Raw genomic sequence first — 21,859 nt, forward strand, 5'->3', positions numbered from 1 at the left:
AAGATATGAAAACGAAAGCTTGGAAAATCACCGAGATCTCCCCAATTGCAATTGTGCTAATTGATTAGCATTTAATGTCTCATCTTGCAATCATGCTTCTGTAGCTGAATAGGAAAATGTGACAATCTCAATAAATGAGGACTACCTGTTTCATTATTTCAAAAGTCTCCACATAACATACCAAAATGTAAACAGTACCTCTGCCTATTGAAGGATTTTGCTACTGACAGTATTATTGACATAACTGGCCATTTGCACCGGTAATTGTTACATTTTATCCATGTCTTCATATCTGGAGATTACTGCTTATTGTCTGATCATTATAAAAACCACAAGATTATTCTTCAAAACATGAATTATTCTATTTTTGCAGAGACTGTACTCTATTAACTGATGGAAGAGATGTCTTTCAGCTTTATAATAATCTATATTTATTTATCATACAGGATCCTATTCTCTAACAGTTTCATTGTAGTGCATGGATTATTCAATACACCATTTAGCTGGAGATCAGATTATTATAAAATCATAATCTCATTCACAAATGTTTCTGAAGCCTCTGACTGGTTATACAGTATCTCCAGTTATTTTCCCATATTCCCTTATTTTGCAATGGAACTTGCTGTATTTATGGTGATAGATCTATGATTTCAAAGCACATTGCCCTAATGTAATTAATAAAAAATTTTACCTTGAAATTATCATTTACATAGTTATATGAAGATATATACTGCCACTCATTCTTGCTTTAAGAGTTGGCATTGTGTTTTAGTAAAGAACACAATATATAATACAGCCTGATTTAACCCCTTTAACTATATTGTGTCAATTCTATCAGATACAATAATAGTGTAAGAAGGACATACCATTTTAAAATTTATACAGTAAGAAAATGGTAGTCTATTAAAGGGTTAAAAACAAACACAAATCAACCCTTAGTTTTTATCCTTCTAATTCTGGTGGAGGTCTGACTGCAGTCAGTATTCAAAAATTTCACAATATCCAAGGAATAGAAAAGAACCCCCACTAGAACAGACTAAACTCAGGCAGTCACAAAGTATTATTGACACACTTATTTATAGTCGGTTAAATAATAAGCACTTGAATAAACACCACTAGTCAGTGCATGAGGTTGAATATACCACTTATTAAATTTTTATAAAGTGCTGTGCAATAAGTTATAAAGTGCAGTGCAAAGGATTATTAGTGAGGAGCTAGGAAGGCCAAATTTCTTCTTTACCACAATAATATTCGGCAATTAATAAAGTGATACCAAAATTGATCACCAATTTCTAAATTACTAGTAATGCTAATAGAGAATACGTTGATAGTTATAATTGATTTACTAAAATGAGAATATTGAATACATTAGATTATAAAGTGCTACAGTGCTGAATGAATTTAGTAATCCTTCCTAATTAATAAGGTTCAATTTGATTAACTAGGCTGCCATTAAATAGGATAAAAACTAAAATCAATGCTCAAATTCATGAAGAAAGGAGGAAAATGAAAAAAGAGAAGGTGGAGTTGTCCCAAAACTACTACCTGATTTGTTCTATCCCTGGGACACCACAAAGGTGGAGAAGGCAGAGTAACCGGGACTGTGGTCTCGTAATTAACTAAACCCTGAGCTGATTTAAGAGACTACAATATCCTATAAAACCACAATTCCACGGTCTCCTGGGAATTTAGTATTGCAGAGAAAGAGAAGGAGTTGAACCGAGCAAAGATTCTTTCCACCACCCTCCGAAAATTGTTTAACCCCAAGTTTGGTATATAGTTTAAAAGATAACCAGATCTGGAAATGAAACGCCGACGCGCGTTTCGCTATGTTAGCTTTGTCAAGGCGTAATAATAATGTTCCCTGGGGCGCGTGGTTTAAGTTACTTCCGCGTCCTGCGTCACGTCAATCAGTTCTCGCGAGATCTTACCCCGAGATCGCGCGTACTCACACGCTCCCACTACACCTATCACGAGGAGTGCGTGTACCTCCCTCCTATTGGTGCCGCCGTTGCCATGACACCCATGCCGCAACTCTGAGCCATCTCGCAAAACGTGACACCCCTTATGGCTCGCCCTGACTCATTCCAATTCTTTACTTGCAGATCCTGCCTTAATCTTACCACATCAAGGGCTTCCATACACACAGGGACATTGGGGAGCATTTATTATTTATTTATATAGATCACCATTATGTCTGAACTTGTTTTTTAATTGAATTATTTATTTTTATGACTTATTTTAGAAACCATTAATTGCTCTTATTGACTACATAAATGAATTACTCCTAAAATTATATTTATTAATTGTTGATTAAATAAAATTCAATAAGGTCATAAATGTAGCTTATCATGTGAGCTCCTAAAATTTTCTTGTTTTTATAAAATTAATAAAAATTATTAAAAAACTTTTCAGTTTCATGTGGGATTTATTAAATGAATGATGTGAATAAATTATTTTCATTTATCCCATTCGGGGACACCGTATTTAATTTAAAGATCCAGTAACTTTCGCGTTTTAACAGGGCCTGTTCAAGGTTTCCTTTTCGAATTCCCATTTCCACCTTCTCCAAGGCCCAGAATTTCATTCTTGATGGATCCATGTGGTGTACTTTTTTAAAATGTTGAGCTACAGTAGAAATAGTTTTTTCATTTTTATTGCCATTTCCTGCTGTTCTAATGGCACTACAGTGTTGCTGCATCCTAGTTTTTAACATCTGTGTGGTCATGCCTATATACTGTTTCCTACACGGACATTCAATGCAGTAGATTACACCTTGGGTCCTGCAATTTATGTAGTCATTAACCCTGTGGGTCTTACCAAAACGATCTACAAAGGTAGTGATTTTTTGTAACTTATTGCACATGTTGCAGTCCCCACAGGGAAAACACCCATAATTTTTTTGACATTTGTTCCGTGAGTTTTGAAAATGACTTCTTGTGAGCATGTCTCTCAAATTGGGACTGCGCTTATAACATATTGCTGCTCGCTCTTGCAGTATGGATCCAAGGGTATTATCTTCCAGAAGTATTGGCCAATGTTTATCCAAAATTGCCTGTATTTGTGAGCTATTAGTATTATAGGTAGTTATAAATCTTACAGTATTGTTAGGTTCTTGTGTTTTGTCCTTTATGACCAACAGCTCACTTCTTTCTGCCACTAGTGCTCTGTGATAAGCTTTCTTTACTAGTTTTCCAGAGTAGCCTCTCTGTCTAAGTCTGATTTTTAGATCCTTAGCTTGTTCTTTAAAATATTTAAGAGACGAGCAGTTACGTTTGAGTCTGAGGAATTCCCCAGTAGGGACAGATCTTTTTACAGAGTATGGGTGGAAACTCGAGAAACTCAACAGGGAATTAGTAGCTGTTGCTTTCCTAAAGTTTTTTGTCACCAACTTTCCATCATTAGTTACTTCTATATGGAGATCCAAAAAAGAAATTGATTTCGCGGAAAGTTCCATAGTTAACTTGATGTTCCGATCATTATCGTTTAGTTTGGTCACAAAATCTATAGCCTCCTCCTTAGTGCCTTCCCACACCACCAGTATGTCATCAATATAGCGAATCCACTTAAGGATTTTAGGCCAATATGATGACATTACCTTCTTAACCACAGTTTCTTCCCAATGACCCAAAAATAAATTAGCATATGACGGGGCACATGATGTGCCCATAGCAGTTCCTTGTATTTGTAGATAGAATTTACTGTTAAATGTGAAATAATTATAATTCAACACAAAACTCATAAGTTTACATAAGAATTCTATCATCAATTCATCCTCGCCCATGTATTCTGTCAGGAAATATTTTAACGCCTCTAGACCCAGTTCATGTCTAATGGATGTGTATAAAGACTCAACGTCCAGAGTCATGAGGTAGATTGATTTATTTCCTTCCATTTCCTCAATCTGGGATAGAACATCCAATGTATCTCTCGCATAGGATTATTATTCACCTTGAAGTTAACTTTTAGTATGATTTAGAGCAGGGCTGTCCAACTGGCGGCCCGCGGGCCGCCCCCTTCTGTGGCCCCCCAGATGCTATGTCTTTTTACCATATGTAAACTTTAAAAGGTATCACTACAGAGATGAACTGGCCCCTGCATTGTTGAAACCTCCAATTCAGACTCTAACCCCCTGTATTGCTCACATCTGTGATCCCCCTGTATTGTTCACACTTGTGACACCTCTATTGTTTATATCCCAAAACCCTGTACTGTTCACACCTGAGACCCAGACTGAAACTGCCCACATTGTTCACCTGTTCACACCTTATTCAAAATGTTAATGTGCACTAGCACTGTGTCACTGTATGTAGTACATATTAGAATGAGAGCTTTCCCTGTCTTCTGGCGGAGTAGGGGGGCACAATTTTAAGGGGAATTTCCTTTCTTTCTTTTTTAAACCCTGATTTGCTTGGCCTTTAATAGTTTTCAACTTTATAAACCCCCTGTTCCAGACAGAATCACTCCCCAGCTCCCTTTTGGCAGCTGTTGGCACAGGTACATATTTGTGGGCAATATCTTGGCTGCTACTTGCACAGGTAAACAGATGATATGATGGATATTTGGCTGCTGCTGGCACAAGTACATATATGGAGGCAAAAGTGTGTATTTTTGGCTGATGCTGGCACAGGTACAGATTGCTGGCAATATAAGGGATTGGCTGCTGCTGGCTCAGGTACATGGGGCAATATGATGGCTGCTGGCACAGGTACACAGATGTTTGAGGGCAATATGATGGATTTTTGGCTACTGTTGGAACAGATACAAATTGGGGCAATATGATGGATTATTTTGGTTGCCGATGCCATTACAGGTACAGATTGGGGGTATAAATATGATGGATGTTTTGGCTAATGCTGGCACAGGTACAGATTGGGGCCTGGGGGCAATCTGAGGGATTGACTGGCATTGGCATAGGTACAAATGGAGGCAATATGATAGGTGCTGGCACAGGTACAGGGGGCTATATGACTGGTAAGGTGGGAAATGGTAATGCAGGACTGGGTGGGGGGGCACTGATTGAAGCCCTTGCCTAGGGTGCAAAAATACCTTGGCCCGGCCCTGCCTCCCTGTGTGTGCCATTCTCTGCTTGCCCAGTGCTGCTTGTGTAAGCCATTCTCTGCTTGCCCAGTGCTGCTTGTGTATGCCATTCTCTGCTTGCCCAGTGCTGCTTGTGTGTGCCATTCTCTGCTTACTTAGTGCTGCTTGTGTATGCCATTCTCTGCTTGCCCAGTGTTGTTTGTGTGTGCCATTCTCTGCTTGTGGGATGTAAGCCTGTTAGGGGTTTGTTCTTGGGGTTTGTTAGCATTTGGAAATTGTTGTTAAGGGCCCCTAAGGTGTTTAATCATGTGTTGGGGGTTGTTGTATTATCCACAGGGGAGGATGAGGCATATGGATTTAAGGGTATATTTTAACATAACTTCAAGTTTTTTACATATGAGTGATGAGGGATTTCCCAGCAGTGAGCACCAGCCATTTGGTTTTTTGGTGTGCTGCCACCGTTAATGTGGATATGATCTTAACAGTTCTTGTGGTAATATGGGTGTGGTTTACAGTGGGTGTGGTTTAAAAGGGGGAGTGTCCAATACTGACTTCCATTGTCGTCCCTCCACCATATAGGCCAGTAAAATGTTGGCCCTCGGTACCACAGAATTTGGACAGCACTGATTTAGAGTATGCTTTTCATTTTTTATTATTCGTGTTTTTTTAGTTATTAAGCTTTTTATTCAGCAACTCTCAGCAGTTTCAGTAAACTGATTGCTAAGGTCCAGATTTGTATTACAATACATTAGTAGCTTTACAGAGCATTTGTTTTTTAGATGGGGTCAGTGACCCCCATTAGAAAGCTGGAGAGAGTCAGAAGAAGGAGGAAAATAATTTATTATTTAACAATGAAGACCAATTGAACAGTTGCTTAGAATTGGCCAATCTATAAGATGCTAAAAGGTGAATCAGCCCTTTAACATTGCTTTAAAGAGTTGCATTTACTCCAAAAAGTTAGAAAGATATAAACAGTGTCTCAATTTTGCACACGGTGACTTATACTAACATATGGTCATTATGAGGAACTCAAGTACTTTTAGCCATCCAATTAGAATACCTATGACACAATATATTTTTAAAAGGTGTAGATTTTAATTCATCACTATTAAAAAGATTTTGCAAATCATGTGTACAAAGTTGATGTCATTTAACCATTATTTTAAAAAATACAATAGATAGAATATCACAATTCATAAAACAATTACGTATAGATTTGATGTATTAAGATTCATTAGTGAGAAAGAATTAATGCTTGGAGCTTGCATTAGAAAGTCCATGGATTCCTGTTGGAAGGAGAAAGGAATGGATGTGGGAAGAAAATATCGGAGGAATGAATCACTGAAGACACCCGCTCTAAGTTGTTAGAGAACAATCTCTGAAGGGATTCCGCGTGCTGGAAATGATTAGAGTCATTTGTTACTTTTGTTACTTTTAGAAATTACAGTATCCTATGTAGAAAGGAATACTGAAAGCATGTAACAATATAAACCGCCTTCACTTTTTCTGCAGCCGTGTCGGTTTGCCAAAAGCTTGTAAACCAGTAAAACGATACACTGATTGGCTCACTATGCGCCGGCTGCAATTTGAATGCCTGCGAGTAAGCCGCTTCAAGTATACGTTACCCTCAGTTCAAGGTCTGTATTAATGTCTTTTATCCAGACTCGGATATCTCAGACGCGGATATCTCAGACGAGGGAATACACGTGTATCTCTGGATTTTGCGGTTTATTCATGGAGCATCCAGACTTATCGCAACCTTTAGTTGGGAGCGGGTGATTCCTCCATCATGACACGCCAACGCGCGTTTCACCAGACAGGCTTCGTCAGGGCGTAATGATGTCATTACCTGGCAACTTATTTAAATGCCTGAGAGTGAAATACGTCAGAATATTAAACCAATGAACTTGCTATTTGTACATACAACTTTTTTAACATTTTTTTACACACAGATTAATTATTTAATATAAACCATTAATTATGTCATAAAGTGTCATAGGTCATCTCTACATTTGAATTAATCAATTTTAACTTAAATTTTTAGTTTTTTACTTACTGAGGTATTATTAAACTTTTTTTATTTATTTGTTAACCATCAATTATTACATTTAACGATTTTCAATAGCTTAATAAGCTTGTAATCAGTATTTATTTTATAGCAGGTCGTTTCTACCTCCTATATCCATATTCATCACGATACTTGACTATGGCATGTTATGAGAACAGAGCAACTTTGCTTGCATAGGATATAAGAAAAACAATACAGAACAAAGAACATTAGCAATCAAATGAAATCGAATTTAATATCTTCATTTAGTGACTTCAGTGATTCATTCCTCCGATATTTTCTTCCCACATCCATTCCTTTCTCCTTCCAACAGGAATCCATGGACTTTCTAATGCAAGCTCCAAGCATTAATTCTTTCTCACTAATGAATCTTAATACATCAAATCTATACGTAATTGTTTCATGAATTGTGATATTCTATCTATTGTATTTTTTAAAAAAATGGTTAAATGACATCAACTTTGTACACATGATTTGCAAAATCTTTTTAATAGTGATGAATTAAAATCTACACCTTTTAAAAATATATTGTGTCATAGGTATTCTAATTGGATGGCTAAAAGTACTTGAGTTCCTCATAATGACCATATGTTAGTATAAGTCACCGTGTGCAAAATGGAGACACTGTTTATATCTTTCTAATTGTCCTTTTTTGCCTCCTGCACCGCCAAAATTCGTTGGCTGAGTGAGACTAAATTATAATATTGGGTGAGTGCTATGCCACTCCTTACAATTAATAGTTATATACTCCAAAAAGGTTCTAAACATTAGGAAAAATAATATGAAATCTCTTTTCTGTTTCTTATTTTTGCCTAATCTATCAATTTGATATATTGTACTAAGAATTTGTGCCACGGTTCATCTATGGTATTTCTAAGATACTTCTCCAAATATTTTCCCATTATTACTAGTACAATTATTCTCTTATAAACTGACTCAGATATTATTAGAATAAAATAACCACACTACTCATCGTGTTCTGCTGAATTCATAGCAAGAACACCCTGTTCAAGTTATAAATAACCAAAAGAAGTGATTTGTGCTGAATCACTAACCATCAATTACCTCACCTTCATAATAATAATATTTAGGATTTTACATAGATCTCATTGGTCCCTAAAAATCTTGACAGTCAAAATGTGAATAGTATATAAATGCAGTACAACTGATCTCTTTTGGCAGATCCATACCAACCTATTGCTTCATTTCTTATTCAGTTTACAGAGAAGTCATGTCTGGTGTAAAGGGTGGTTGTGGTGGAGGAGGCAGTGGAAGTGGAGGATCATCAGACCAATACAAAAATACTAATCGTAAGTATGGCTATAACTGTCATTTAGTTTTATCTGTGAATTCTGGAAAGCTAAATGAAAGATGATAGTTATGATTGTATTGGTCTTAAATAAACATATTTTTTTTAAAATTTACAAACAGTCAATGTAATGTTGTATTTTGATTTGCTTATGCTGCTATCAACATATTGGAGGTAATCATGTATTTGGTGTCTACCGAACTTCCTACACTGCTTTAACAAAGTTGTTAGTCTATTTATAAAGTATATCCAATATCCCAAAAATGGCAGCATTGTTTTAATTCTGTAATAGAGCTGATAAATAAGTATGTCCTTGTAAACCTTCAAAATATAAATAATATGATGCCTAATCCTATATACTAACCGAAGGCCTATCTATGTCCCGAGTGGAGGGGAGGCAGATGCGCACGCAACTTCGGTTAGGATCTATGAGATGCGCGCGCAACTTCAGCCGAAAGACATAGATGCGGCCTTCGATTAGCAGATGTGCTGGAAGGTTAGGATCAGAACAGGTTAGGATCGGGGAGGCAGATGCGCTGGAAGGTTAGGATCTAGGGAGGCAGATGCGCTCACCGTCTCCTTCTGCCTCCCGCCGCCTCTTCTTTCCTGCTCACTCAGGCGGCGACCGCTGGAAGGTTAGGATCTAGGGAGGCAGATGCGCTCACCGTCACACTAGGGGAACCGGTTGCGTACCTGCACGAAAGTCTGTATAAGCGTCGGCCATCTTGCTACTCCTCTGCGACTTTGTCATCCGCCCACTGCCAAATCCGCCCACTAAAGTCTGTATAAGCGTCGGCCATCTTGCTACTCCTCTGCGCGTTTGTCATCCGCCCACTAAAGTCTGTATAAGCATCGGCCATCTTGCTACTCCTTTGCAAGTTTGTCTAATGGCGGCGCTAGCGTCACTCTAGGAGGGGAACCGGTTGCGTACCTGCACGAAAGTCTGTATAAGCGTCGGCCATCTTGCTACTCCTCTGCGACTTTGTCATCCGCCCACTGCCAAATCCGCCCACTAAAGTCTGTATAAGCGTCGGCCATCTTGCTACTCCTCTGCGAGTTTGTCATCCGCCCACTAAAGTCTGTATAAGCGTCGGCCATCTTGCTACTCCTTTGCAAGTTTGTCTAATGGCGGCGCTAGCGTCACTCTAGGAGGGGAACCGGTTGCGTACCTGCGTGGGTGGCCATTTTTAGCAAAACGGGCTATATTATCTCCAAAAAATATTGATGTTGACATGATAAACAACCAAGTGATTGCATTACTTCCTGGACAAAGCTGTGTCTTTCTGAGTACAGACTGTATTGATTCTGAAGACGAAAGTGAGAAACTTAACTTCCCATTAGAATATTTAAACACTATCAACAATGCTGGATTACCACAACACAATCTTATACTCAAAGTAGGAACAATAGTCATGCTGTTAAGAAACCTTAAGGGTAGGGGCACACGGCGCGATTTCGCCGCGATTCTGCGCTAAGCGAGTTGTCGCTGCGTTTTTTAAGCCGAAATAGCTTTGCTAACTTTGGCGCTGGCGGCAATGCAAATCGCGGCAAAATCGCTGCGCTAATTCACACGCGGCGATTCGTTTTCTATTGTCGTCCGAAGTTGCCTCGCTGAGCGTTTCCGGGCGACAGTAGAAAAAGAATCGCCGCGTGTGAATTAGCGCAGCGATTTCGCCGCGATTTGCATTGACGCCAGCGCCAAAGTTAGCAAAGCTATTTCGGCTTAAAAAACGCAGCGACAACTCGCCCAGCGCAGAATCGCGGCAAAATCGCGCCGTGTGCCCCTACCCTAACACTAAGCAAGGTTTATGTAACGGTACACGGTTGGTTGTGAAGAGCATGAGACAAAATGTTATCAAGGCAGAAGTGCTTACAGGATCCCATAGCGGTGATACTGTTTTGATTCCCAGAATTGACCTTACCAGTTCTGACCAGGAATTACCTTTTAAACTTAAACGACGACAATTCCCCATTAAGGCTGCATTTGCCATGACAATCAACAAATCACAAGGACAAACATTGAATAAAGTCGGCATTTACCTATCTGAGCCTGTGTTTGGTCATGGTCAACTTTATGTTGCATTTTCAAGAGTGCAGCGTTCATCTGATGTTAAAGTCAAGATTTTAAGTACAGCTCACCAGGGAGAACTCATTCAAGGACAGGAGAACATTTTCACAAAAAATGTTGTTTATAAAGAAATTTTTCAGTAACACTTTACTACCAATAAACTCAAAATTTAAGAATTCTAATAGCAGATAGGTAATAACAAGCAATAGGCACAGATTCACTCTACATCCCCACAAATTAGCGTCGCCAGTTGCTGCCTGGGGATGCCGAGTGAATCAGCACCCATCGCATTTTGCTGCCTCACTGTTGTTACCATTCTTTCATTAACGATTCTTTAGAGAATCGGGGGTTTACTGGTTAAATAAGAAAATAGAAATACTTTAAAATTGACTTCGTTTGGGTATGATGGCATTGTATGTTCTTCTCTTCTTTTCTTTTTTTTTATGGAAATCACACTGAAGAGTTCTATAATAAATTATAGCAATAATACTGTCATGTTTAATTGAGTGACAGACATACAGACATGTGTTAAACACTAGTCTATATATTTTTTCTTCACAGCATGTACACCTGTTCAGCAATATCAGGGTAACAACACTGTCCAGGGATGCACAGGTAGGAACATTGTTCTGTCTATCCTTTACAGGGCCGCCATCAGGGGGGGACAGGGGGGACAAGCGTACCGGGCCCGGGCATGAAGGGGGGCCCGGCAGCGCTGCATTTTTTTGAAGATCCGGGCCCCCCTTACGAGCGCCCGAGCCGTACGTCATTCCTCTTCAGTGCCGAATGCGGAAGTGCCGAAAAGCCGAAGCCGATGCGCCGAAAAGACCCGAAGTCACGGAAAAAGCCGAAGTCCCGAAGTCACGAAGCGCCGAAAAGACCCGAAGTCACGAAAACAGCCGAAGCCGAAGTCCTGAAGCAGCGCAAAGACCCGAAGTCACGAAAACAGCCGAAATTGAAGTCCTGAAGCGGTGAAAAGACCCGAAGTCACGAAAGGAGGCGAAGTTGAAGTACTGAAGCCATGAGTTCAATTCTACTGAACACCAGTTTGTGTTTTTTTTTTTTTTAATCCCCTGGCCACCAATGTATTATTTTAATATTCTATAGGCCCCTGCCACCAATCTTTTTTTTAAAACTTTTGTTTTTGGGGCCCCAATTTTTTTTTAACTCGTAAGGGGCCCCTTGCCACCATTGTTTTTTTTTTGGTTTTTTTTTTTTTAAAAAAAAATTAATTTTCTTTTTGGTGGCCCCAAATTTTTTTAACTTGTAAGGGGGCCCCTGCCACCAGTTTTTTTTTTCAAAAAAAAATTATTTTTTTTTTAAATTTTTTTTTGGGGCCCCAATTTGTTTTTAACTTGTAAGGGGGCCCCTGCCACCATTTTTTTTTTTTCAAAAAAATTTTTTTTTTGGGGCCCCAATTTGTTTTTAACTTATAAGGGGGCCCCTGCCGCCAATGTTTTTTTTTTTTTTTCAAAAAAAAATTAATTTTTTTTCCAATTTTTTTTTGGGGCCCCAATTTGTTTTTAACTTATAAGGGGGCCCCTGCCACCAATGTTTGTTTATTTTTTAGTTTTTTTTACATTTTTTTGTGTTGGGGCCCCAAGTTTTTTTTAACTTATAAGGGGGCCCCTGCCACCAATGTTTGTTTATTTTTTAGTTTTTTTTACATTTATTTTTGTTGGGGCCCCAAGTTTTTTTTAACTTATAAGGGGGCCCCTGCCACCAATGTTTTTAAAAAAAAAAAAAAATTAAATTTTTTTTTTTTTGGGGCCCCAATTTTTTTTATAAGGGGGCCCTGACCATCAATAGCTTTTTACAATTTGTGTGGGGGGGGGTTACTTTTTTAGCGCTGATGTCTGTGTGGTCTTTTAACTGCGATGTGGGCGGGATATGGGGCGGAGCTTGGTCGTCAGTGTGGGTGGGGCCCAGGGGGCCCCAAAAATTTTGCTGTACGGGGCCCCGTGATTTTATATAATCGTATTACCATGTACACCATGTATATGTCAGATATGTGGATTTATATTAAGCATCACATGCTTTTTAAATTGGCATTTTCAGCAGTGAATAGTAATCAAACTAAAAAAACTGATGTTGGGTGTAGGGTCCTGTGAGCAACTTGTATGTACTGTATTTTACACGTGAAAATGTCTTTAGGGTTATAATAAGAATTACGCTTGCCATTTTAATTCAGTCAATGTTATTATAATGTTTGGGTCTGATGTTTAGGCTTGGAAGTAAATATAATCATAAGTGGGAAATAAGACTGCATCCAAGAGCATAGCTGATTTATTTTTTATTTTTTTACTAGGCACTGTTAATCCTTGTCAGCAAGGTCAGGTTGGCCAGATAACTGGAAGCGGAGGAGCTAATATCAGCCAAATTAGTGGAGGATGCATCGGTGGAAGTGGAGGAGCTAATACCAGCCAGAGTAGTGGAGGTTGCACTGGTGGAAGTGGAGCAATTGACACCAGCCAGATCAGTGGCAGTTGCATCGGTGGAAGTGGAGGATATGGCACCAGCCAGATTAGTGGAAGTGGAGGATATGGCACCAGCCAGATTAGTGGAAGTGGAGGATATGGCACCAGCCAGATTAGTGGAAGTGGAGGATATGGCACCAGCCAGATTAGTGGAAGTGGAGGATATGGCACTAGCCAGATTAGTGGAGGTTGCACCGGTGGAAGTGGAGGAGGTTGCAGCAGCCAGATAAGTGTGAGTGGTGGAAGCTATGGATCAGGCTGTGGAGGAGTATCTGGTGGCCAGAATGGTGGGGGTGGAGCCAAAAAGTGAAGATCACAATCCAGATTCGAATTGTACAACATACTTGAAAATCTTTGCTAACCCAACATGGTGAAATGATTGAAAAAAAATCTTTAAAGTGTTCATTTTCCTGTTGAACATGCTGTAACCCTCTCTTTGAATCTCAATAAACAAGCAGATTAAATCAACTATGGCATCATAATTAATAAATCATTTCAAGACAACTGTTGCAGACATTAGCTTCCCTCAACAGAGTTAACAGATTCTGCACATGATCCACTAAATTGGACAGATTAAATTATTTTGTAAAGTACAGGAAAAGTAGAGATGTAAGTACAAGGAACTAAAAAGTCTTATAATAAACATGTTTAGGAAACTTGCTTAAATTACCCTCACCAACCTAATACAGACCTATTGCTATATATTATTATATAAGTAAAGTATTTTATCATAAACACCTTATAATTCAGTTAAAACAAACTTCAGTCACATGAATTGTTGAAAAATAATATAAAGTCTTAAAGGAGAACTAAAGTTCAACAAAAAATTATGCTAGGAATGCCATACCTTGGTACCAGCCTAAGGCCAACAGAGTGAAGAGTGGTCTGAAGCTGATTTTCCTGCTGTACAGTGTTACTCGTAGGATGGGCTATCATGATAATGTATTACTTTTATACATAATTGAATGACAAGGTCCTCCATCTTTATGAATTAATAATAAACAGTTTGAGTCTGTACTCAAATTAAAACTAATGCTGTAGCAACATTGTGCTTTCTAGGAAACTGATTGTGAAGTACTGTACAAAAATGGGGGTAAAATGGAGCAATACCCATGAATTCAGGGAGACACCCCTACATAACCAGTTCCTCTTGTAGTAATGTGTGAACCAGTGAATGAGTGGCTAAGTACCAGAATTTTAAGCGGAGTAGCTAGCAGCCAATAACTCAAAGTTAATTGTCAAAGTTAATTATCAACAGAGTGGAGACCAAAGTGTATTGTTCATCTTTGAGTTAACGTTTATATGATGTAGGGGGTGATATTCCAAGACAATTTCCAATTGGTTTCCATTTTATTATTATTTGTGGTTCGAGTTATTTAGCTTTTTATTTAGCAGCTCTTCAGTTTGCAATTTCAGCAATTTCCAAACTACCCTAGTGACAGTAGCCAAGCATTGATTTGAATATGAGACTGGAATATGAATAGAATAGCCTGAATAGAAAGAGAAGTAATAACAAATAGCAATAATACATTTGTAGCCTTATAGAGCATTTGTTATTTCGATGGGGCCAATGACCCCTATTTGACATCTGGAAAGAGTCAAAAGAAAAAGGCAAACAATTAAAAAACTATACAAAAATAAATAAAGACAAAATGAAAAGTTGTTTAGCATTCGCCATTCTGTAACATACTAAAAGTTAACTTAAAGGTGAACCACCCCTTTAAGGACCAAATGAAGGATAAATGCAAACATACCGTATATACTCGAGTATAAGCCGAGTTTTTCAGCATCCGCTAAAAAAGTCTACCTCGGCTTATACTCGAGTCAGCGGGCAGTAGCTGAGATTGTAGTCACTTTTAATCATTCCTATACCAACAGTTCGCTTGGGGAGAGACTGCAATATCAAACAGCGCCCTCTGTTGTTTATATGAAAGAATAACAGTGCGCCCTCTGTTGGTTATATGAAAGAATAACAGTGACTGCAATATCACCCAGCGCCATCTGTTTGTTAAATGAAAGAATAACAGTGACTGCAATATCACACAGCACCCTCTGTTGGTTATATGAAGGATTAACAGTGATAGCAATATCACACAGTGCCCTCTGTTGATTATACAAAAGATTAACAGTGATGGCAATATCACACAGCACCCTGTGCACATGGTAGTGGGACAGTGGGACAATGCACACAGTAATCCATTTGGCAATTCTCTGTCACCATCAACTTTGCAAAGAAGTCCTGTTGATCACTGGGGGGGTCGTTTTGGCGGAATGTACGCTGCTGGGAGACAGGGCTGTAGTTGTGTCTAGGCTTATACTCGAATCAATAAGTTTTCCCAGTTTTCGTAGGTAAAATTATGTACCTCGGGTCGGCTTATACTCGAGTATATACGGTAGGTACATATGCACATTTTTGGATACAATACAAGCGACCATTTTTTAAAAAAAAACGTATGTTTTTTTCCAGAGAATTCCAGCACAATTATAGTAACATGCTAGGTTGCATCTGCTGAACATTGCACAGACACAAATTTGCATCTATTCTGGTAAAACATGCACAAGTTGTGACATGGCATCAATAATGACATTAACACCCAATTCATTTGCTGCAAATAAGTTAAGACTTTTGATGCAAATTACAAATGGAACCCAAAACACAAAGGGAAGCATGGAGTTATGACTGGTTCAGTCTGACAGCAATTGCATTGTTCCCTTACATCAATGCAAGTAATTTATGAGAGGTGGCTGTGCAAGTGACATTATCTGCAATATGCAGCATATGGATACAGGTCACTGAACAAGGTCAGTGCATGCTCATTTTTTCAAATTAGCACTTTGACTTTATTAAGTAAGGTACTTGCCCTGATACATACTCAGTGAGCGACTGATTTTTTTACATCTAGAACTTACGTGTCATCTACTCTGTAAAGGTGACAATGTAAAGCTTCTGTCCCATATCCATTCCAACTCACCTACATGATTTATACAAGAAAAACTCTATCTGTCAGGCGATACTGTTTCCACTTCTGCCAGTTCAGCTAAACAGCAAATTTTCTGACAGGAAATTGACAGTAACTGAAGATGCATATTAAACTTCTGCAAAGCCCTCCAGATTCCTCAATTTAATATTTAAATATTCAACTCCTTTTATTTCAATAATTGCAGCTCTGCTAACTAGACTATTTAACGTGTTCTCCAATTATTCTTGTGAACTTGTCTTCGCACATCCCATGTGTATCTCAGTTTCAGCACACCCAGTTTAACTCCCTAATTTTTCTTTTGATTTTCCAAACAAACAGAAACAGAAAAATATAGGTAAAAACACATGGGATAAGTATATATAATCTAGGAGGAAAATGGATGCAGCTTTTATTTTAACAATGTTTTTTTTACATTAAATGACCGTTAAAAGCCTGTAACTTGTATTCACACAGTTCATAGTAATATACTCATGTGATAATAATGCAGTCAATGACAATTTGATCATTTGACATTTGATCATTACCACTGGTGCTAAAGCACTGGATGATAAAACAGTACCAAGCCCTTTGTTTTAACCATTTGGAACTGGGAAAATTAATTTTGATTAAAAATGAATGCTAGTTCAGAATCACCACTTGTTCATCTCTAACAATTATTATAAAACTGAAAAGGACAGCCATAAGCGCAGGGGCTGCATAGCAAGGGATTCGAATGACCAGCAGCCAGATTACACTGTTTTATGTTTAGAGAATAACAGAATCAGATGCAACTGTGATTGGGTGAGAAGCAATGCATTAAGTAGGCTTGTGACCTGTCCAGATTTCCCCTGGACAGCCTGGTTTTTGGAAGGGCTGCCTGGATGAAAAGTTCCTGTCCTGATTTCCAAATTAGGAAATCCAGACAGGACATTCACTGATCACCACCTCATCAATCCCACCCCTGATGTCACCGCCCTGCCTCTCCATGTCACCCGCCTCACTCCCTATGTCACTGGCCCTCCCCTCTGCCATTTTCAAAAGCAGGTAGAATCATCCCACCCACCCTGCCCGTTTTTTACATATTTTTCGAAAATGTCAGGAGTTTTTCTTCTTTATGTTCATATTGCTCATATTATTTATTAATAACTGAAAGTGACTGTTTTCCTTAATGCACTGATATGTTGAGGTTTCTGTAAATGTAAGGGTATGCAGTGGTAGGACCTTGCCAGAGTACTGCACAGGAAATTTTAGAAGAGGGAGAAAGGAGGTTCTCTCCTGTGACTGCATGGTGGGTTGATTGATACAGACACTACTACTGCTTGTGCTAGGGGGCAGCCTGCTTGGATTTCCTATCATTGACACACTGCAGATTCAGGACCAACAGCAGGGCTGCTAAACCTCTCTTATGGTGGGAGATGCAGCTCCTGCTGGTAGCAGAGTTTGGGGCCATCCTCTCTGTAGTTAGAGGCAACTTAATACTCAATGGTGGATACGATATAGTGCTAATTTTAAGTCTTCAGTGAGGAACTGCAGAGCATAATAGCGATCTCTAATGGAATTCTCGCTTTAGAATATTGCCTTGGGGTTAGGCTGGCAAGGTCCTATTTATTTGATAAAATGTGAATAAATGATGTGGTCATTTTACCCTATTTCTGGCTTCTGGTGTTTCGTTAAGGTATGTAGCAATGGGGTTCAGTGGGATGGCTAAGGGCAAAGGGTCAATTGAGGAGTCCATTTATGAGAAAACACATACACATTTGTAGTCCATTAATTTATGGGTAATTAACCACAATTCCCTGCCCCAGCCTTAGCACTGAGAATACTTACCTTACTTAAGTAAATAATATACATTCAACCTTCTTTGAACTATAACTCAATGGCTGACATCACTCAGCAGCTTACAATTTGTTACAGTTTTCTATTCATAGATGACACTGAAAACACGTATGCAGCCAATGTGGAATGTCCTGGAAAAATTTAAAACTTATTTGGTGTAATTTTTGTTAACTATTATTACATATATGAATGTGTTTTTGTCCTTTTATTATTCGTTACCCTTATAAAGGCACAGCTGGTCTCTACTTTGATGCATTTCCATTATACAGAAAATTGGCATATGCTAAAACCTGCTAAAATGTACTAATCCCACAGGAAACAATCAACTATAATTAAAAATGGGAAATTAAAATATAGTTGATAATCTGGCATCATAAATAAAAAGCAAGGTCATGTATTGGTGCCCATGGTACAGCAGGCTGTTGCTGATGTAGGTCTACCAGCATGGAACCACTCAGGCCAATACCTGAGTGATGAGGGAAGGACCAAACCTTGCCAATTTTCTGTGAGCAGCCTCTCTAGGGGTTCTTAAATTAACAAGGAAATGGTGCTATTAACCATTTGTATGCAGTGCCATTTTTGGGGAGATGTTCTGACCATTTCATAGCAATACGCCTTTTGGGGCAAATTCACTAACCTGCGGAGTTGCGCTAGCGCAGGCTTCGCCACACTTCGCCGCACTTCACCAGGCGAAGTTTCGCCAGGGCACCGCTAATTCACTAAAATCCGAAGTTGAGCTCAGGAAGGCGAAAGGTAGCGAAGTTGCGCTAGCGTTAATTCGTCAAGGAAAGCGCAGTTACACTAGCGATGCCTAATTTGCATACGGCATCAAGTTAAAGTACAATGGACGTATATGTAGCAGCAAATACATTACACTACACAAGCCTGCGAAAGCTTCATAAAATAAAATAGAGGTGTTATATTGCCCTACACATGTGGCCACTGTATAGTTTAGGTGCCATATGTGAGGAAATGTAGGGGGAAAGGAGGGTACCCCAAAAAAATGTACGATCTTTTTCAGCCTATCACCCTTAAAAAAGGAAAAGACGCCAGCATTTTTTGGGACTTAGAAAAAATTTAAACTTTTTTTGAAGCAATCCCTATCTACTCTATTGCACTTCGCCTGGTCTGAGGTGGCGAAGGCAAGTCTGGCACAAGAGGTAATGTTCAGTAAAATGCGCAAGTTAGTGAATTACCGTAGTTACTTCCCTTTGTCATAGTGCAACTTCGCCTGGTGTAAGGGTGCGAAGTAGCGCTAGAGTAGGTACACTTCGCTAGCAAATTTACACCAGCACCCATAGGCGGAGGGTGATTTTTTTGTTTGGGGAGGCTAGATTTGGCCATATGTTGGCAGATGTACTAGATTCTCAACTGGAGTAAAAATGAACACCACAAGTACCTGCCACAGTCCCAACTTACTTCAAGTGCAACGACAGACAATCAAACTAGGCAATCAAAAATAAAAATAATATTTTAGGCACTTTACAGCCTACCCACATATAAGGACACAACATATTGAAGGGTGTTTGGACCAACTACTACAATGCAGTATACTCTTGTAGTGTCCTGCACTCCTACCACACTATATACAATGAAAGGCTCTGAATACCGACTCCCAAAGCACATTATATACAATTAGAGAGAGTGCTGGTACCCCAAGTATGTTCCATACTGTGAGAGGCAGTGTTTGCACCTCAAGCACATTATATGCAGTAACAGACTTTAGGTTGAAAAAAAGACTGTCTATCAAGCTCAGTCTTTTGTCTAAATTAAAGCTGCCTAACTGCTGACTAGTGATGGGCGAATTTCTCCCGTTTCACTGAAAAATTCTCGAATTTCCTGCAAAATTCGAAAAACTGTGAAAAATTTGCAAAGAATAGCAAAATCGCAAAGTTCACTAAATATTTTCACTAAAATCTAGCAATTCGAAAGTTTTCACAAAAATTGGAAATTCCCCATGAATTCGTGCCAGGTGAATTTATTCGCTCATCACTACTGCTGACCCAAAGGATACAGTTAAAGGTACTTCTACACAACAAGCACATTACATACAGTAAAAGGCTGTGGGTACTTACCCCCAGCAAAGTGGATAAATTACTGATACACCTGGTACAGTATATGAAATGAGAAGCAGTGAAACAACAGGGTTGCAATTAATTTAGGTAAATGAATTGCCAGTTCCATGTTTATTGCCCTTGAATATTGGATACAATAAATGCTGTCCAAATTTAATTTATTACACTCCCCAGAAAACAATGTAGGATAAAATAAATGCTAAATACATCTATATTAACCCCCCCCCCCCCCAAAAAAAAAAATAGGATAAAAGCAGCATACATTTCATGTATAATAGTCACAAAACCCATAACTGGATAAATGCAATGCTAATTTCAGGAGTAATCAGACACATAATAACCTCAGGAAAAACTATAGGTTTAAACAAAATAGTAACGCTAGTTAGGGCAAGAAAATGGTTAATGCTATTAGATACAGTTGCAGCCATAACTAAACAGGGGTTGTAGGATTAGTGTAGATAAAGTAGTGTTTTGGGAGGGAGGTGAGGGTGAAGCAGATAAAAAAGCAGTTTTAGAAAAAAGGATAAGATTTATTTGCTTAAGGTTTGCACTTAGTAGTGGGGGTGATTACCTCCGGAGTCATCAACAGGACTCTGCCTCATTAATATAGCGGAAAGTTAATCTATTCCTTCAGAACTCTAACGTCATTTTCTGATGCTGCTTGGTCTCTGCTCAAAGTCCTGGCAAAGCCATGCTGGAACTGGATTGGCTGGAGGGAGGTTGAAGTTCACTTTACAGCCAATCAGATTCCCAGCCAGCTGTACCTGGTCCTAAACTACACAAAACCAAGCTCTCACGCAGGCAACTAGACAAAACCAGGCTCTTACGCAGGCAGGCATGACAGAAAACGTCTGTGATGCGTTCTGCAGAGACACTGCCCCCAGATTCTTTTCCCCACACTCAGACTTCTCTAGACAAAGGGGAGGTTTGATTTTTGTTAATTCCGCAGTGGGTTTTTTTCAGATGTCAAAGGTTTGGGGAGGCTTAGCCTCCCCTAGCCTTAATGAAAATCCGCCCATGCCAGCACCCATTAGTAAATTGGCGAAGTAACGGAATGACGTCACGCTGGCGAATTTGCGCTAGCGTTAGGCACTTCACATTTTAGTGAATTTGCCCCTTTGACTTGTATAAGATAATAATTAAGAAGATCTTGTTCTGCAGTTGTGCTGATGGTATCCCCTTTCTGATACAGTAATAAAGGGTATATAGGTTCAATAAATAGCTTCAATAGGCATGATAAGGGCTACAAAATGACTGATTTCCTCCACTACCCATGTCCAGAACCTCTGGTCTTTGCCAAACAAGATGTATACTCAGCAGGTGAGTGGGACCATTTAGGTCAAACATCAGGTATAGGGAATCTTAATAACATTTTAGATGAAAATAAATGGTTAACTACCTTCAAAAAATAATGTGAAACTGCACTGTTCAAACTAAATGTACCCAGCGATGACTGACCTGCTTTAATAAAGCCATCCAACAGCATTTTATTTATATTATTCATGCTGTCATTACACATAAACTGAAAAATCAATAAGAAGAGTAGAGTAAGAAGCCTATAAAGTCAGCTCTTGGGAGAAGCAGATTATCTTAAATCCCCTATAAAGTCCTGTTTACTGCACATGACAAAGGACTATGGAGATCCAAAATGTCTACAATTACACGTTTGCAAGGAAAGAGTAGATATCAGTGCCCTATTCAGTGTCTTGCAAACCCCCCAAAAAATCTTTATATATCCAACCTCTAATCCCACTTAAATATTAGTCAAAAAGACTAACAATCATCAATTCAAAAATGAAAAAATACTGCACTCACAGGTCTATATATTTATACATTCTCAGATCTCTATTTGTAATGAAATACACAGTGACGCTTTGTTAATGTCCTGCATTAGATTATTTTCTTATATACATAACTGCAAGTTGGAGGCACTGTGTGCACAGGGGTTGCTGCTTTGACTGATTTCCTTAGGTCAGCTCCATAGAACCGTGTGAAAAGACAATTATAATATTTGTATTCTGGTTAT

At 38.9% G+C, this 21,859-nt stretch overlaps 1 protein-coding gene across 2 annotated transcripts; it reads left to right on the forward strand.

The window, feature by feature from the left end:
* The first annotated feature begins 8,267 nt into the window (after positions 1-8,267).
* On the forward strand, positions 8,268-13,430 carry LOC121395729 (loricrin-like). Of its 2 annotated transcripts, XM_041570006.1 has the most exons (4): positions 8,268-8,418; positions 11,047-11,100; positions 12,794-13,008; positions 13,042-13,430. In XM_041570006.1, exons 1-4 carry the CDS (start codon positions 8,340-8,342, stop codon positions 13,270-13,272), a joined length of 579 nt encoding a protein of 192 aa, XP_041425940.1. In that variant the 5' UTR covers positions 8,268-8,339; the 3' UTR covers positions 13,273-13,430. The 2 variants fall into 2 exon arrangements, with proteins under 2 accessions (XP_041425940.1, XP_041425939.1); XM_041570005.1 differs by having other exon boundaries at positions 8,276-8,418; positions 12,794-13,430.
* Positions 13,431-21,859: the final 8,429 nt, after the last annotated feature.

Source organism: Xenopus laevis, chromosome 7L (assembly GCF_017654675.1).
Source record: "Xenopus laevis strain J_2021 chromosome 7L, Xenopus_laevis_v10.1, whole genome shotgun sequence".
NCBI lineage: Eukaryota > Metazoa > Chordata > Amphibia > Anura > Pipidae > Xenopus > Xenopus laevis.

What these genes read in the sequence shown, in the direction of transcription:
- LOC121395729 (XM_041570005.1), top strand. Translation starts at nt 8,340, where the DNA reads ATGTCTGGTGTAAAGGGTGGTTGTGGTGGAGGAGGCAGTGGAAGTGGA. An exon ending in CCAATACAAAAATACTAATC is followed by an intron (nt 8,419 to 11,046) that starts GTAAGTATGGCT and finishes TTTTCTTCACAG; the next exon opens with CATGTACACCTGTTCAGCAA. An exon ending in CACTGTCCAGGGATGCACAG is followed by an intron (nt 11,101 to 12,793) that starts GTAGGAACATTG and finishes TTTTTTTACTAG; the next exon opens with GCACTGTTAATCCTTGTCAG.